This window comes from Quercus lobata, chromosome 10 (genome assembly GCF_001633185.2).
Source record: "Quercus lobata isolate SW786 chromosome 10, ValleyOak3.0 Primary Assembly, whole genome shotgun sequence".
Classification (NCBI taxonomy): Eukaryota; Viridiplantae; Streptophyta; class Magnoliopsida; order Fagales; family Fagaceae; genus Quercus; species Quercus lobata.
Genome location: NC_044913.1, coordinates 19,024,309 through 19,042,330, shown reverse-complemented (window position 1 = coordinate 19,042,330; position 18,022 = coordinate 19,024,309). Strand labels below are relative to the sequence as shown.

Below are 18,022 nucleotides of genomic sequence, written 5' to 3'. Positions count from 1 at the left end.
ACAAAGTCCTTTTATCTGGGCTTGATTTGACCGGCGGCTCTTAATTTAAGATTAGAAATAAAGGAAATTTCTACCAGCCAATAGCATACTTGAATCCTCTGAACAAGCTCTTATTTCTTTCATTTGAATATATTTTCCTTCACCAAATTCTCAAGAACCCTTCAAGGCATGCACCTTTTGATGACATTTGATTTCACATTCGCTATAAAGAGCTCTAAAAATCAAACCATTAGCTCCCAAGCACGCCTGTGAGAGCCTAAAACACTCTTTTCCTCTCTTCAAATTTTAGCCGGTTTGAGCTTTCGACTTACAAGAGTTTTAAGGCCTTACCGAGCTTACTCACACAGTCACCGATCATAGATGCCGTCTGATATTTTGCAGGAGTTTTAGTCGAATTGTATGTTTTCACACCTGCCACACTATGGACTATAGTTGTTTTGCTCTGATTTTCCCAGATTTGATACATTTGTTTATTGAGTTAGATTTTTAGAGTTTGAATTGCATTTATTTGGTGCTTTTGATTTCCTAGTTTTATTATTTACCAAAATAATCTTACAATTATCTTATTATAGTAGTATGTGCTTCACTGCTTATCATACTTTTCAGTTGTCTCCATTGGTAGTTACTAGATATTTTGGTTAAGAATTGTTATTTTGCAGACTTCAGAATTTAGAATTTGGGGTCATGGGTAGCCAACCGCATGTGCTAGTCATACCATATCCAGCACAGGGCCATGTTGCCCCACTTATGAAGTTTTCTCACCAGATTGTTGATCATGGGATAAAGGTCACAATTGTTAGCCCTGAGTTCATACACGAAAGATTAAAAACTACAATGCCAATGAAGAGCCCAATAAGGCTAGTCTCATTCCCAGATGGTCTAGAACCCGGCGATGATCGAAATGATAAAATTAAGCTGATCAATAGTTTTCTTGAAGTTTTGCCAGGTCATTTCAAGGACTTGATTGAGAAAATTAACGAGTCTGATGATGAGCATATCAGTTGTGTCATTACTGATGGAATGGTTGTGCCGGCACTCGAAGTAGCTGAGAAGATGGGGATTAAAATGGCTGTACTTTGGCCTGCTGGACCAGCAACCTTGGCCATCATACTAAGTATCCCAAAGCTTATTCAGGATGGAATTATAGATACTCGAGGTAATAATTAACTACTATTTTGCCAATGACCCTATGTCAATTAACACCTCTAAGTCTCCATTTCGTGGTTAAGATTTTATTTTAAATGAAAAGAAAAATGGAAAAGGGGATAAAGTTCATATGGATGTCATTTTTATATTAAAAAATTGATATATTATATGATACTTGTTTGGTTTTGATAAAAATAATTTGACCCTGTAGGGACTCCATTAAAAAATGAGTTGATTTGGCTGTCAAAGGAAATCGCTGCATGGACAAGCACAAAGTTGCCATGGAGCTGCCCTGGAGAGTCAAAGCGTCAAGAAGTTTTATTTGGACATCTTTTCAGGATGAACCATTTTATCAAACAATGCAACTGGCTTCTCTCCAACTCATTCTATGAACTTGACTCATTGGCCTTAAATTTAATTCCTGAAATCATGCCTATTGGCCCATTACTTTTGGCCAATCAATCAGGCAGTCATATTGGAAGCTTTTGGCCTGAGGATTCAACTTGCCTAAGTTGGCTTGATAAACAACCTGTGGATTCAGTCATTTATGCTTCCTTTGGCAGCACATCAAAATTCAACCAACAACAATTGGATGAACTTGCACTTGGACTCGAAAACATAGGCCTACCATTTTTGTGGGTTTTTCGGTCAGATATCATCAATGAAGCACTTTCTGAATTCCTGGATGGGTTTAGAACAAGAATAGCTGATCGTGGAATGATTGTTAATTGGGCTCCTCAAGAGCACGTGCTAGCTCACCCTTCTACTGCATGTTTTCTAAGCCATTGTGGATGGAATTCAACCTTGGATGGTATAAGCATGGGAGTCCCATTTCTATGTTGGCCTTACTTTACAGATCAATTCCAAAATAAGAGTTACATATGTGATGTTTGGAAGGTTGGTTTAGGGTTGAACCCAGATGAAAATGGGATTATCACCAGGCATGAAATCAACACAAAGATAAAAACATTGCTCTTTGATGATGGTATAAAAACAAGTGCGTTGAAGCTGAAGGAGATGGCTAAAAAGAGTGTTACCGAAGGTGGATCTTCTTTTAAAAATTTTGAAAGCTTTATTGAAAAAATAAAGCATTAAGATGTTTTTAGAGTGTTTATGTTTTATTGTTTCTATGTCTATCGAAGTATGCAATTTCATTTAAGTTTATTGCTAAAAAATGAAGATGTGAACAGGTGTTTAAAGATTTGAATTGCCATAATGGCTTGCAAAGTTGGCATCATGAATTGCAATTAGCCATAATTCTGTCTAAGCTTAATTAACATGCTTATTGAATATTTTACTTCCCCTTTTTCTGTTCTTTTTTGGTAAGCAAAAGTGCTTCAAAGTGGCAAATTATCAATTATGACTAAAATTTAGCAAACATTAGTGCTTCTAAAGTACACAAGTGGAAATGCTAGCTTAACCACAATTCACAAACTATATTTAACATTTCTATCTTTTTGCCAAAAAAACACTTCTGAGTTAGCAACTTAGCATGCAACAATGAGTTGCAGGGATGGAAACAAGGAAAGTTTGGGACGGGGATCTCATTCCCAACCATTTCTACTACATACGAGTAAATTGCATCTCAGAAAAAACTTTTGAGTTAATTGCAACAATTCTTTTGTAGCCTAAAAAATATATAAAATGACATGGAATTATTTTGTTGAATAAACTAAACACTTGGTAAGCTTATGTGGCACTTAATGGAAAATATGGATAAACAAATCGCTAATACAAATGGAATAAGACTTCATAAGGTAAAATCTAAATTCTAAAACTTTATAGTGTAAAATCCAAACAAATCCAAATTTTAGGGGTGTTGTTTTCAATTTAGCCTTAGTTTTTTATAAAAACTTTTTGAAAAAAATAAAAGTTGATACTATCAGCATTAATCAGTAGAGTCTACATCAATCAATAATTTCTCGGCAAGAAAATAGGGAGGATTTTCGATCCAAACCTGTTTAGATGCAAATATCTAGTTTAAAGATGATGCAGCATCATTTTATTGGATAAAATAAACAAGCGTAACAAGTTTATGTGATATTTAATGGAAAATATGGATGGATGGGTTGTTAATGCAAACATAATAGAACTTTAAAAGGGTAAAATTCAAATCTTAAAATTTTAAGTGTAAAAAACAATTATCCTCAAACTTTAGAACGTAATTTGCACTTGAGTCTAGTTTTTATTCTTTTAGTCTTTAAAATCTATTTTATTGAATTTTTATTTAGTAATTATGATCTGGGAAGCGTTGCCTGTATTGCTTGTGTTAGACACGTACGGGACATGCTGCAAATGGGTCTGTTTGGATTGAGTTTAATTTTGCTAAAACTGAAAACTTAAACTAAAAATACTGTAGCAAAATATTTTTTTAAATGTGTGAATAGTACCGTGGGATCCATTTTTAATGAAAAAATTGCTGAAAAGTGAAATTTGTGGATTCGTAAACAGTGCACGGATGCACTGTTCACTGTGGAAAAGTCAACATTTGTGGCTACTGTTCATGAATAGTAGCCGCATTACTCCTGAAACGCATGAAAACAAAACAAAACAAAAAAAAAAAAAAGAAAAAAAAAAAGAGAAGAAGGACACGTTTACTGCGTGCAACTGTAACGTAAGTCCCATGCCCAAAACGCAAACGCTGAAACATAGTAAAACGTCCAAACCAACAGGTACTATGTGTCCCAGTCCCTTTTTTCTTTTAAGAAATTATTGGACACGTTGAAGACATGTTGGAGATACAGCCTATGTCAAATAAAATAAAATAATAATAATAAAAAATGAAAAAAGAGAGAGATTTATAACCTTGCATCTCCATCTTCAATCTTTCCCTCTTTCTCATGTTGTGTTTATTTTTTTTATTTTTTTATTTTTTTTTACCTTCTCTCTCAATTATTGTTTTCAAAAAATTTCTTTCTTTCTTTTTTTAGAGTTGTGTGGCTGACCTTCTTTTTACTTTCAATTGGACTTTTGAGTGGCTAGCTGTCAACCACTTCTTTTTTATCACTCACGCGTCTTTTTTTTTTTTTTTCTTTTTTTTTTTTTTTTTTTTTTTTTTAAATTCACATATGAGCAAGGGACTCGCATAATGGTCTTTAATATGTTTGGGCACACACACTAAAATTCAAACTTCGAACCCCATAAATGGTGTTCAAAGGTCACCTTTTCAAAGAAAACGGGGGAAGAAATAAAAAAAAGTTGAATGATAGAAAATATTTAGTTTTCTCTCATATATATTTAGTTGGGAGGATAGAAAAGTATAGAGATAAAAAAATTTTGTATTTGGTTGAAGAGAAAAGTGAGAGAATAAAAAATATAACTTATATAAATTTACTTATTACAGTAAATAAGAAAATTACTCCCTCCGTCCCACTTTTTTTGTCCTGTTTGAAATGTTAAACTTTTTAAGAAAATATTATTTATTGTTTTGTCTACCTTTTAAAAATATATAAGTTTTCAAAACTACCTTAAAAAAATTTATCAAAAAATTGAATTAGTAAATTAATAGGGGTATAATAGGAACATTAGTAAATTAATAACTTTTATTTTTAGAAAACAGGACAATATTTTGGGACATCTCAAAATGGAATAGAAGACAAGAAAATGGGACGGAGGGAGTATTATTTATTATCAGTTAAAATTAATAAAATTACATCTTATAAAAATTAACACATTACACATATTATACTATTTTAAATTTTTGTTATTATATATATTTTTAAAAACAATGCAAAAAATAAATTAAAAAAAAAGAGCACAAACTGACGCTGAACAACATGATGAAAAAAAATAGAAATAATGATATAATTGAGGTAAAATTGTAAATTAAATGGCTCAAGCAAAATGGCTTCTATTATACTCACGAATTTAATTTGGGTTCTAATTAGCTCAACTCGTAAAATCTCTAATGGTGTATAAGAGATCTGGAGTTCAGTCCCTGCCTATACTAAAAACTATTCTTCGGTGCCCCGAGATTATTTAAAAAATGGTCTAATTAATACCATCCATTTTTGGAAATTTTTTATGAGAAATTGAAAAAACTATCATACCAGTTAATTACTTTGTCGTTTTTTTCATAAAAAAATTCCTAAAATAGTTTACTAACGTGTGCCCTAAGGGCACCGTTAGTAAATCCCATTAAAAATAACCAGTTTTTGGCGGTGAGAAAACTCTTGGCCCACCAAAAATTCTTCTACTTTTCCCTCTTTTAGAGCATTCCAATCAAAGCTTTCAAAATTTTTAGCATTTAGCATCTCAAAAAGTCATTTTGTCAATTTTAACACCTTATTTTACAATACATCCAACATCAAAAGTTTTATTTTTTTTTTATCACTTCATTTAAAATAATATAAAAAACTTATTAAAATAATAATAATAAACTACCTCTACAAACATTAAAAGCAATGCCACTTATCTAAGGAATATAATAATATTTCTTGTTATAAGATTTGAGCTACAGTAGGTTGCTATCTATGGCAGTCTACTGTAGCTCATATGCCAAAATTTATAAAAATAGCATCTTCGTTTTAGGGTGTTTTTTGAGGAATGGGGTGCTAAAATTTGACTTTTTAGCTTTTAAAAGTCTTATTGTGAATGCTCTTACCGGACAAACCAAATCCAAAGATGATCCTCACTCCTCATCGCTACCACTAGCTTCACTGTCGTTGCTTTTCGGCAAGTACAAGTCAAAGATAGAAGAACTACTAAGAAGAAAGATAATTCTAATTCCAAAGTCGATTTCAACAACGCTGGGCTCCAATACAAAAACAGGGGTAAATATACTATTATCTATGTAGATTTTTTTTTTTCCTACCACTGCAAAAGACTTGTAATTGAGATTTATTGAATTTGGTGCCTATGATGTGTCCGACGAAATTCCTTAGTAATAAGAAAGTTGTCAAAAGGAGTTTCTTTGAATATGATCACAAGCCCAACTAAATTGTAGTAAGCTTAAAGTCTATAGTAAGCCCATTTGAATTTTCTTTGATCTTCTTTTCTGTAAAATTTTTCTTATAGATCTATGTGATTGTGGAATGCTTTTTCAAAGATGCAGTTGCTTCAAAGTTGGGTTTTCTTAATTTTTACAAAACCCCAACTTTTAGGTCTCTTTTTTTTTTTTTGGAAAGAGACATAAAAGTGAAACAAATATACATACTTACACCTATTTTTATTAAAGGTGGGTTACAAGAGACAATGTGACAATTTTTAAATCTCGGGTAGGCAATGTAAATTAAGGTCAAATTACAATAGGTTTATTGTAATTACTCCATAATTAATATAGGTATCTTCATCGCACCTGTGTCCTAAGTTTTCAAAACTTGTCATGTCATATACGTACCCATAACCATACATGTAATTGTGACCATACTTCCTAGTCTATGATTCTTATTAAAGGCACGCGTAATAGTAATATGGATGAATCTTGAAAATATTTTTTGTTATTGGGCCTGCACAGGAATTCTATGTCCCTAGCAAAACCCAAGAAATTTTGGTTTACCAAATACCCAATCACCTTCATGTCCAATTCCTTTAATTTAAGATTAGAAATTCAGCTCCAATTATTGTTCCGGGCCTAATTTGATGGAATAGTCAATGGATATTAATTTAAGACTAGAGATCAAATTCTTTAGAACCCTGCAAGGCATGCACCTTGTCTTGCTGCATCCAATTTCACATTTGCCAGAAAGAGCTATAAAAATCCAACTAAACCTTCTATCTCTCTCCAAATTTTAGCTCCTTTGAGCTTTTGACTTTAAAGTCTTAAGGCCTTAACAGTTAATTCACACTATCTGATTGTCACACACAGAGATCATAACTGCTGTCTGATATTTTGCTGGATCTTCAGTTGACTTCTTGTATGATTTCACACCAACCCTTTCACGAACTAGAGTTATTTTGTTCTGCTTTTTACCTGATTCAATACATTTATTTATGAAATTAGATGGTCAAAGTTTCAATTACATATATGGGTAAAACACAACTAGTGTTATCTTTTCTAAGAAAAATTAAATTCAAAACAACCAATTGTTTGGATTTAATTGAGAACCTAAAGTACTATATTTGAGTTTTACCCTATATTTGATTTCTTTTTTTTTTTTCTTTATATATATATATATATATATATATATATATCCTTATTGTGTATTAAGATTATTGTCTTTTTGCCATTCGAATCCCTCACCCCTACCTATCAAATTATCAAAAATATATGTGGATATTAATTACGATGATTGTCTTGATTTGCTACATGTTATTACATTGATAAATTGTTCTTTCAATTCTTACCCTGGGGTCATTCTCTTCATGTTCCTGTTTTATTATCAAATCGGAAATTTTACAATTATCCTTTTGTAACAATAGTGTGTGATTACCAATGCCTTTCTCGGCCTTCTAGCTAAGATCAAGTGTGTGAATTACCAATTATCATGCTTTTTGCTCATAATATATTGTTTTATTTCCTTGTTTTTTACTACCTTCAAACTATGAGACCATTCTAAAGCCTGTCAGTATTCGACTTCTTGTGAATTATTGGAGCTCTTCTAAAAAACAAAAAAGTTTTTTTTTTTTTTTTTTGGCATTCTTAGAGCGTCATGCTATCCATATTCTAGCTATGTGTTGGAGATTTACATGAGATATTGTTCATGATTTAATTGGAATATGACTTCGATGTGTTATTTTGCAGATTTAGGAATTTTGAATTTGTGATGTTATAATTTTTGTGGCAATATAGCGTAGAATTTGTCATGGGCAGCCAATCACATGTGCTAGTCGTATCATTTCCAGCACAGGGCCATGTTGCGCCACTTATGAAGTTGTCTCACCAGATTGCTAATCAAGGGATCAAGGTCACATTTGTTAGCACTGAGTTCATAATTGCAAGATTAACAACAACAATGCCGGTGAACAGCCTGATAAGGCTAGTCTCACTCCCAGATGGTCTAGAACTTGGGGATGATCGAACTGATGCTCTTAAACAGATAAATAGTTTTCAAGAAGTTATGCCAGGTCATTTCAAGGACTTGATTGAGAAAAGTAACAAATCTTAAGATGATCGGATTAGTTGTGCCATTGCTGGGATATCAGTTGTGTGGGCATTTGAAGTTGCTGAGAAGATGGGAATTAAAAGTGCTGCATTTAGGCCTGCTGGACCAACAACCCTGGCCTTTACACTCCAGATCCCAAAGCTACTTGACACCTCTAGTCTCTCCATTTCACTTGAAATGAAGAAATTTCATTTCATGGTTAAAATTTTATTTTAAATGATGAAAACAAAAAATGGAAAGAAGTTAAAGTTCCATGAAGGTTACTTTTAAATTAAACAGTTGATACATGATATGGTACTTGTTTGGTTTTAGTAAAAAGAATTTGATGACCCTGTAGGAGCTCCAATAAAAAATGACTTGATTTGGCTGTCAAAGGAAATCCCTGCATGGAAAAGCTCAGAGTTTCCATGGAGCTTCCCAGGAGAATCAAGGATGCAAAACATTTTTTTTCAATATGCTTTCAGGATGAATCATTCTGTCAAACTATGCAACTGGCTTCTCTGCAACTCATTCTATGAACTAGACTCGTTGGCCTTAAATTTAGTTCCTGAGATCATACTTGTTGGTCCATTACTTTCAAGCAGTCAATTGGGCTGTCAAATTGGAAGCTTTTGGCCTGATGATTCAACTTGCCTAAGTTGGCTTGATAAACAACCTGTGGGTTCGGTCATTTATGTTTCCTATGGCAGCACCTCAATTTTCAACCAACAACAATTTGATGAACTAGCACTTGGACTTGAACTTATAGGTCCTCCTTTTTGTGGGTTATTCGATCTGATATCACCAATGAAGCACTCTCGGAATTCCTAGATGGGATTAGAAAGAGAATAGCTGATCATGGAAAGATTGTTGATTGGGCTATCTCACCCTTCTACTGCATGATTTATAAGCCATTGTGGATGGAATTCAACCTTGGAGGGTATAAGCATGGGAGTCCCATTTCTATGTTGGCCTTACTTTACAGACCAATTCCAAAATAAGAGTTACGTATGTGATGTTTGGAAGGTTGGTTTAGGGTTGAACCCGGATGAAAATGGGATTTTCACAAGGCACGAAATCAACACAAAGATAAAAGCATTGCTCTCTGATGATGTTATAAAGACAAAGGCACTAAAGTTGAAGGAAAAGGCTAAAAAGAGTGTTAGTGAAGGTAGATGTTCTTTTAAGAATTTTGAAAGCTTTATTGAACAAATAAAGCATTAAGATGTTTTTAGAGTGTTTATGTTTTATTGTTTCTATGGCTATCGAAGTATGCAATTTCACTCAAGCTTATTGCTAAAAAATGAAGACGTGAGCAAGTGTTTAAAGATTTGAATTGCCATAATGGCTTGCAAAGTTGGCATTATGAATAGCAACGAGCCTTTACATATTATTTATATATTTTCATGCATCGCAATGTTCTTTAATCCAAGTTCATATATAAATATTTAGTTGTTTATAGAGACTTGATCTTTATATAAAAGGCAAAAAAAAAAAAAAACATGATTTTGGTTCTTATATTTTGGGGTTATAGTCGATTTGATCCTTAGATTTTGGTAGCCGTCAATTTGGTCTATATTATTTTTAACTTACAATCAAATTGATCTTTACCGTTAACTTATTAACAAAAAAGAATAGTGCTACAGACACAAACTATTTTACAATATTTTTACAAACTGCATTATTGGCACATGGTTAATAAAATAATAATAATAATAATTTAATTACTGCTTTTTAAAAAGCCCCATCGGCAATTTTATTGACATCAGCAAATTAAAAAAAAATGGGAAGAAGGGATGAGTTTTTTTATTATTAAAAAATATCAAGTTTTTCTTACACTTTCTTGTTAGCCAAACACAGAAACCCAGAAATGCAAAAGTAAAACTCATCCCAGGAAATTCATTCATTATCTCACAATCAAAACTTATCATTATCACCCACAAAACCTTTGAATATGAATTCAGCAACACAAAGTGGTGTACCCCTACTATAACACAACTAAAACGCACAATCCCACTTGAAGGAAGTGAAAAGAGGATTGATTCCTTCTAGTGGGAATCAGAGTTAGTGAGGAAAAGATTTTGGGTTTTGGGTTGGTGTGAGTGCCTAAGCAAATGTCTTCTATGTTGTGGGTTTAGGTACTAGTATTGATTACAAGGTACTGAATTTTCTAGGTTGAGCTTATTTAGTGTTTTCAGGTTGCTGTGTTTGGCTAACAAGAAAGTGCAGGAAAATTATGATTTAAAATGGAAAAAAATTTTAAAAAGCACTCATCCTTCTTCTTTTTTTTTTTTCCGTTTTTCTCTGATCTTTCTGATGTTTAATTTTTTTTTCATTTTTAAAATTGATGATGTGGCTTTTTTTAAGAAGTAATTAAAAATTTTCATTATTTTATTAGTCACCCGTGTGCTTACAATACACACCATTTGTTACGTAAATATTTTCCGTTAGTCAGTTAATGATAGAAACCCATTTTATTGTAAGTTGAAAATAATATTAACCAAATTGACTACTACCAAAATGTAGAAATCAAATTAACTATGACCTCAAGATGATGTTTTCTTGGGTGCATATAATATGCACTCAGTCATATATAATTTAAAGTAATTTTTATTCTTTTTATTTAGTTTACCTATGATTCTTATTAAAGGCTCGCCTAACAGTTATAATATGGATGAATCTTGAAAAAATATTTTGTTATTTTTCTTGCACTGGAATTCACTGTCCCCAACAAAACCCAAGAAATTTTGGATTCCCAACTACCCAATCACCTTCATGTCCAATTACTTTAATTTAAGGATCTGTTTAGATACTGCTTATTACTGAAAACTGAAAACACTATAACAAAATAATTTTTAAATGTATGAATAGTGTTGTGGAACCCAGTTCTAAAGAAAAATTTGCTAAAATCTGTACTTGCGGGTTCCGTAAACAGTACATGGGAAACACACAAAAAAATGCAGACATGCATGTTTGCTATTTTCAGTGCAAGCTAAACATACACTAAGTGTGAGTTTGGGAAGTACGTTTTGTGCGTTTCCCAGTGGGTGCATTTTTTTAGTGGGTCTCGTGCACTGTTTATGGGACCTACAAGTACTTTTTTCAACAAAAACAACTTTAAAACTGGGTCCTACGGCACTATTCACACATTTAAAAATTATTTTGCTACAGTGTTTTCAGTTTTCAGTAATAAGCAATATTCAAATAGACTCTTAGTGTGTGTTTGGATACCAATGAAAAATTAAAATTATTTTACTATTTATCTTATTTTTTATACTATTCATGGGCTCCATTGTACTTTTTAGTACAATTCATAGGCTCTGCTATACTATTTCAATTAATTTTTACCTTTATTTATAATACTTTCAGCACTAAGTTTTCAGTTCCAATAAAATAAACAGAATCCAAACAAACCCTAAATCAGAAATCCATCTCCAATTATTTTTTAGGGCCTAAATTGATGGAATAGTCAATGGACATTAATTTAAGACTAGAGATAAAATAAATAAATAAATAAATAATAGAGATCAAATTCTTGAGAACCCTGCTGCAAGGCATGCACCTTAAATTGCCACATCCAATTTCACATTTGCAAGAATGAGCTATAAAAAGCCAACTAAACCATCTATTACTCTTCAATTTTTAGTTCCTCTAAGCTCTTCACTTTAAAGTTTTAAGGGCTTATACACACTGTCACACACATAGATCATAGCTGCCGTCTGATATTTTTCTGAATCTTCAGTTCAACTTATTGTATGTTTTCACACCAACCCTTTCATGAACTAGAGTTACTTGTTTTGCTTTTACCTTATTCAATACATTTATTTATGAAATTTGATGGTCAAAGTTTGAATTACATATATGGGTAAAACACAACTAGTGTTATCTTTTCTAAGAAATATTAAATTCAAAACAACCAAGTATTTGAATTTAATTGAGAACCTAAAGTAATGTATCTTTCTTTTTTGCCAAGAGTCTTGTAACCCAACTAGTTGGTACTTCTTAGTGTTTCAAATGAAGATATCCAGGATTAGAATTCTCAACCCCCAACTATTGAATTATCAAAAAAATATGTACTTTGAGGGGGGATATTAATTTAGATTATTGTCTTGATTTGGTACATGTTATTACATTGAGAAACTGTTCTTTCAATTCTTACTCTAAAGTCATTCTCTTCATGTTTCTATTTTATTATCAAATTAGAAATTTTACAATTTTCTTGTTATAACAGTAGTATATGAATTACCAATACTTTTCTTGGCCAAGGAAGTCAATACCATATCGGAAGGCATTTTGGTTTATTCAAAAAAATGAAATATTTCGGTACCGATTTATATCGGTGTACCGTTTCGGGATTACTGCTAATACATATATACCATATATGCATTGAGTTAAAAGTGTGTATATAGTTATTAAATTTATATCCATCCTATATGTTTTTTTTTTTTTTTTGAAAACTATCCATCCTATATGTTTAGTTCAACATATAAAAATGGGCCAAGTCCAATATATCATATCAGTCTTACATTATCTATCTAAGACTTAAAAAATAAAAATTTAAATTTAAATATAAGTACAGAAAAAATAAAAAGTTTTCAAAAAACAAATTGAAAGTAAAATTTCAAAATTGAAACTTTTAAGATTGATTGTCTTGGAAATAGAAGAGAGAGTTTGTGTGGATAATAACACTACTCCTTATCCCTCAGCCACATATTTTAACTTTCAATCATTTCTTATTTTTTGTTGTATTTTCATTTTGTTACTTTTTCTCCTTATCTCCTTCTCCACTTATTCAACTATTCTCTCTTTCTTCCATAAACCATCCAACCAAGCTTCAGTTCCACTTAGCCCAACTAAAGCTTCAGTTTTGAAAATTCAAATAGTGTGTAAAACACCCTTGAACGTTTAGACCCCCAATTACAAAATAACCAATTCAAGCTTTATGTCAAACAACTAGTGCGTAGAAAATGAACAAAAACTATAAAACAGAATTAGTAAACAATCTAAGCCAATTAAAATCACAACTCACAGCAGATAATAAAAGGCAAAGATAAAAGGGAAGGAAGATGCAAACACAAGGACAACACACGATGTGTTATCGAAGAGGAAACCGAAGCCCTTGGCGTAAAACCTCTTTGCCGCCCTCTGAGCAGTAAGTAATCCACTAGCAAATGTAGTTGGGATACATGGACAGCAATAGACCCTCCAAGCCTAATCTACCCAGTGCACCTAAGCCCTTCAAGCTTCTTGCTCCAACGAGGTTGCGCCGAATCTATTTTTTTTCTAGCTTCCTGGATTTCGCTACTTGACCATAGCATCAACCAATGTAGATTGGTTCCTTCCTAACTGTTTCCCAGAACACCAAACAACCCTCTCACAGTAATGGATATGGTGAGAAAAGGTTTTGGTAAAAGACCTCTCAAGGGTTTAACAATGGAAAGGAAGAGAGTTAAGGAATTTGAAGAGACTCTTATGTAAAGATTGTAGATGAATCAATCTTGTTTTTCTCTAGGGTTTCTCTCTCAAAACTCTCTTTCTTATATGGGTATAAGGGGTATTTATACTGGGGTGAGAATGGAATGTGAAGAGTCAGGTTTTACAAAACAGGGGTGGCTCGTGGCTTGATTGAGTCACGAGATCTAGCCGCGCGGTAACAAAACTGCCAGTTGTCCTATTTTGTCCTGTAGTGCTCCAGCTAGCATGACGCTTCAACTTCTGGCATGCTTGGCACGTGTGCTGCTTTTGGCAGCTTGAAGCCGTGAGTCACCCGCCAGATAAAGTCGCGACTCTCTGTTTTCTTGCACACTCTTGAGCATTTCAATACTCTATCTCACTCACTACCCTTACAACAAACTCACCTAAATACAGGGTTACTAAATGCTGAAATACAAGCAAATTTGGCACGGAATAAAGCCAACAAGATGGTTGATTAAATTCAACCTTACAAGGTCCACCACTTATACTGCTTTTTGCTCATAATATGTTGTTTTATTTAATGGTTTTTTACCTTCAAACTAGCTCTTATGCACATAGTTCTATGAGACCATCTAAAGCCTGTCAAATATTCAACTTCTTGTCACTTATTGTATCTCCTCTCACAGAAAAAAATAAAAAATAAAATATATTTGACTTATTGTTGCAGTGTTAAAGGGTGATGCTATTCTTAATCTACCTATGTGTTGGAGACTTACTAGAGAGATTGTCTATGATTTAATTGGAATATGACTTCCATATGTTATTTTGCAGATTTTGGAATTTTGAATTTGTCATGGGTAGCCAACCACATGTGCTAGTCATAGCATTTCCAGCACAGGGCCATGTTGCCCCACTTATGAAGTTGTCACACCAGATTGTTGATCATGGGATCAAGGTCACATTTGTTACCACTGAGTTCATAAATGCAAGATTGATAACTACAATGCCAGCAAATAGCCCGATAAGGCTAGTTTCACTCCCGAACGGTCTAGAACCCAGGGATGATCAAACTGATGCTCTTAAACTGATAAATAGTTTTCAAGAAGTTAAGCCAGATCATTTCAAGGACTTGATTGAGAAAATTAACGAATCTGATGATGATGATCGGATCATTTGTGTCATTGCTGATGTAACAGTTTCGTGGGCATTTGATGTTGCTGAGAAGACGGGAATTCAAAGTGCTGCATTTTGGCCTAATGTACCAACAACGTTGGCCCTTATACTTCTTATCCCAAAGCTTATTGAGGATGGAATTATAGATACTCAAGGTAATAACTAACCAGTGTTCTTTGCACCTCCCAGTCTTTCCATTTCACTTGAAATGAAGAAAGTTCATTTCATCGTTAAAATTTTATTTTAAATGACGAAAAGAAAAATGGAAAAGAAGTTAAAGTTCACATGAAGGTTATTTTTGAATTAAACAATTGATACATGATATTGTACTTTGTTTGGTTTTGATTAAAATAATTTGATGACCCTGTAAGAACTCCAATAAAAAAAGACTTGATTTGGCTGTCAAAGGAAATCCTTGCATGGAAAAGCTCAGAGTTTCCATGGAGCTTCCCAGGAGAATCAAGGATGCAAAACATTTTTTTTCAATATGCTCTCAAGATGAATCATTCTGTCAAACTATGCAACTGACTTCTCTGCAACTCATTCTATGAACTTGACTCGTTGTCCTTAAATTTAATTCCTGGGATCATACCTGTTGGTCCATTACTTTCGAGCAATCAATTGGAAAATCATATTGGAACTTTTTGGCCTGTGGATTCAACTTGCCTAAGTTGGCTTGATAAACAACCTGTGGGTTCAATCATTTATGCTTCCTTTGGTAGCACCTCAACCTTCAACCAACAACAATTTGATGAACTAGCATTAGGACTTGAACTCACAGGCCTACCATTTTTGTGGGTTATTCGTTTAGATATCGCCAATGAAGCACTTTCTGAATTCTTGGATGGGATTAGATTGAGAATAGCTGATAGTGGAAAGATTGTTGATTGGGAACCTCAAGAGCAGGTGCTAGCTCACCCTTCTATTGCATGTTTTATAAGTCATTATGGATGGAATTCAACCTTGGAGGGTATAAGCATGGGAGTCCCATTTCTATGTTGGCCTTACTTTACAGATCAATTCCAAAATAAGAGTTACATATGTGATTTTTGGAAGGTTGGTTTAGGGTTGAACCCAGATGAAAATGGGATTATCACAAGGCACGAAATCAACACAAAGATAAAAGCATTGCTCTCTGATGATGTTATAAAGACAAAGTCACTAAAGTTGAAGGAAATGGCTAAAAAGAGTGTTAGTGAAGGTGGATCTTCTTTTAAGAATTTTGAAAGCTTTATTGAACAAATAAAGCATTAAGATGTTTTTAGAGTGTTTATGTCTTATTGTTTCTATGTCTATCGAAGTATGCAATTTCATTGAAGCTTGCTAAAAAAATAAAGTTGCGAAAATGGAATCATTAATAGCAACTAGCCTTTGTTTTGCCAATTCATGAATCTCAATTGCATACTTGTATCATATTATATACTATATTATTATGTAATAAAAATTGTGTTTGAAGCATTAGTCATTTCTGTAATTGATGTTAATAAAAAGCTTGAGAGAATTGCATCAAAGAATTCTGCAGGAAGAAGTCCAATGAAATATAAATAGTGTTATTTTTTTCAATGATGATTGTAAGAGTCATATTTTTATGTATTGGCATATCCGAGATTAAAAAGCACTTTATATGCAATTGAGTCTTAGTTTCTAGTGTACTTAAGAATAACATATTGTTCACCAACAAGTGGTACAAGTAGTTTTATTGAAAACACAAGATTACTCAAAAAAACTGCTCAAGAAAAGTTGAATTGCTGGTCTCGATACCCATCGATATATCAAGAATAAATGATCTTGATATCTCTCTATCTATCGTGCCTTGCAAAAACTAAACGTTTGCTTCTAAGCATGTACATATCATAGCTCCTATTGGTGCCTCCTTTCTTAGGCAAAGAGTAGCTCAATTAAAAGCTAGCTTAAAACGTCCTAGAGTTGAGTCTTCTATAGGTGACGCATTTAGAGGTCATCCTTCTAGTGATCCTTCAACTGAGGAGTATGTGGATCCCACTGCTGTTGTGGATCCTGAGCCATCCACATCTACCACCATTTCTACTAGATCTATGTTGGAGACCGTACTTATAGTCCAGTCTGCACATGGACAACTGCTCTTGGACTTGCTCAATGAGGTTGCTACCTTAGAAGCTGAGCTTGCTGCCACTAGTGGTGCCTCTCCACCAGCTCCACCCTCGGATCAGCCATGATTTCCCTTTGGCAATACGTCGCAAAAAGGGGGAGTGCATAGAGATAGGGGGAGTGTGATAGATGAGATAGGGGGAGTAGTTTTTTTGATGTATTTTGAGATGTATGTTCTTTGTTCTTATTTCACAAACTTTGATGCATTGTTTATGGTTTATATATTATGATGTTTATTCATTATATGATGGTTACTCATTATAATATGTGTAGTTTATTTTAAACGTAGATCAGAAAATTCTGCGGAAATTTCAAACGCAGCCCAAGCCCATATGATGTGTAGGGTCATGTGTTTCACTCCTAGTATAAAAGAAAAAACTCTAACCACGTTTTAGAGGTCTTTGAATAGCTTTTTGTTTTCTCTCGTGTGAGATTTGAGAGGTGTTTTCCTTAAAACACAAGGAAAGCTCTCCTAAAGTCTAGATTTGAAATTAAGTTTTGGTGGTGATTCAATTGTTGCACAAGGATCCTTCAAAGTACAAAACCTTTGAGTGAAGTCTTAAAGTCACAAGTAGAAGAACTTGTGTTTGGTGCAGTAAGTAGTCTATGGACTCAGATCTATCATGTGGTCGTGGTAGTAAGTTTTCTACTCGAGGTAGCATTAGGATGTTAGTAGTCTAAGTCCTTTTGTAAAACTTCAATTCTTTCATAGTGGATCTATTTTTACCTTGAGAATAGCTAGGTTAAATCCTTCCCAGGTTTTTTACTGGTTTGGATTTTCCTGAGTCATCAGATTTTTGTGTTCTTTACTTTCCACATTATATTTGTTTTGCTCATAATTGTTTAACCTAGACTTGAATAACAAACTTGTTAATCAACTTGACTTAATATTAGGTTGAACATTTTGTGTTAAGGCGGCTAAAAACCTAACAATGGTGTAAAATCCAAATATTTCCAAACTTTAGGGAGTAAAATCCAAACACTCCTAAAATTTAGGGGGTAAAATCCAAATTCTAAAACGTTAGGCTATAAAATCAAAACACCCACAAACTTTAGGTAGTAAAACCCAAATTCTGAAACTTCAAGATATAAAGTCTAAACACCCCCAAATTTTAGGAGTGTAATTTGCAATTTACCCT

At 33.2% G+C, this 18,022-nt stretch overlaps 2 protein-coding genes and 1 pseudogene across 2 annotated transcripts; all 3 read left to right on the top strand.

Moving 5' to 3' along the window:
• On the top strand, positions 1 to 2,396 carry LOC115965359 (UDP-glycosyltransferase 83A1-like). The gene is made up of 3 exons (XM_031084559.1): positions 1 to 397; positions 660 to 1,156; positions 1,358 to 2,396. Exons 2-3 carry the CDS (start codon positions 685 to 687, stop codon positions 2,239 to 2,241), a joined length of 1,356 nt encoding a protein of 451 aa, XP_030940419.1. The 5' UTR covers positions 1 to 397; positions 660 to 684; the 3' UTR covers positions 2,242 to 2,396.
• A 6,258-nt stretch (positions 2,397 to 8,654) lies between these two features.
• On the top strand, positions 8,655 to 9,392 carry LOC115964466 (annotated as a pseudogene).
• A 5,044-nt stretch (positions 9,393 to 14,436) lies between these two features.
• Positions 14,437 to 16,951, top strand: LOC115964465 (UDP-glycosyltransferase 83A1-like). Its single transcript, XM_031083772.1, has 3 exons — positions 14,437 to 14,911; positions 15,289 to 16,003; positions 16,639 to 16,951. The coding sequence occupies exons 1-3, from the start codon at positions 14,437 to 14,439 to the stop codon at positions 16,949 to 16,951; spliced, it is 1,503 nt and encodes a 500-aa protein (XP_030939632.1).
• Positions 16,952 to 18,022: the final 1,071 nt, after the last annotated feature.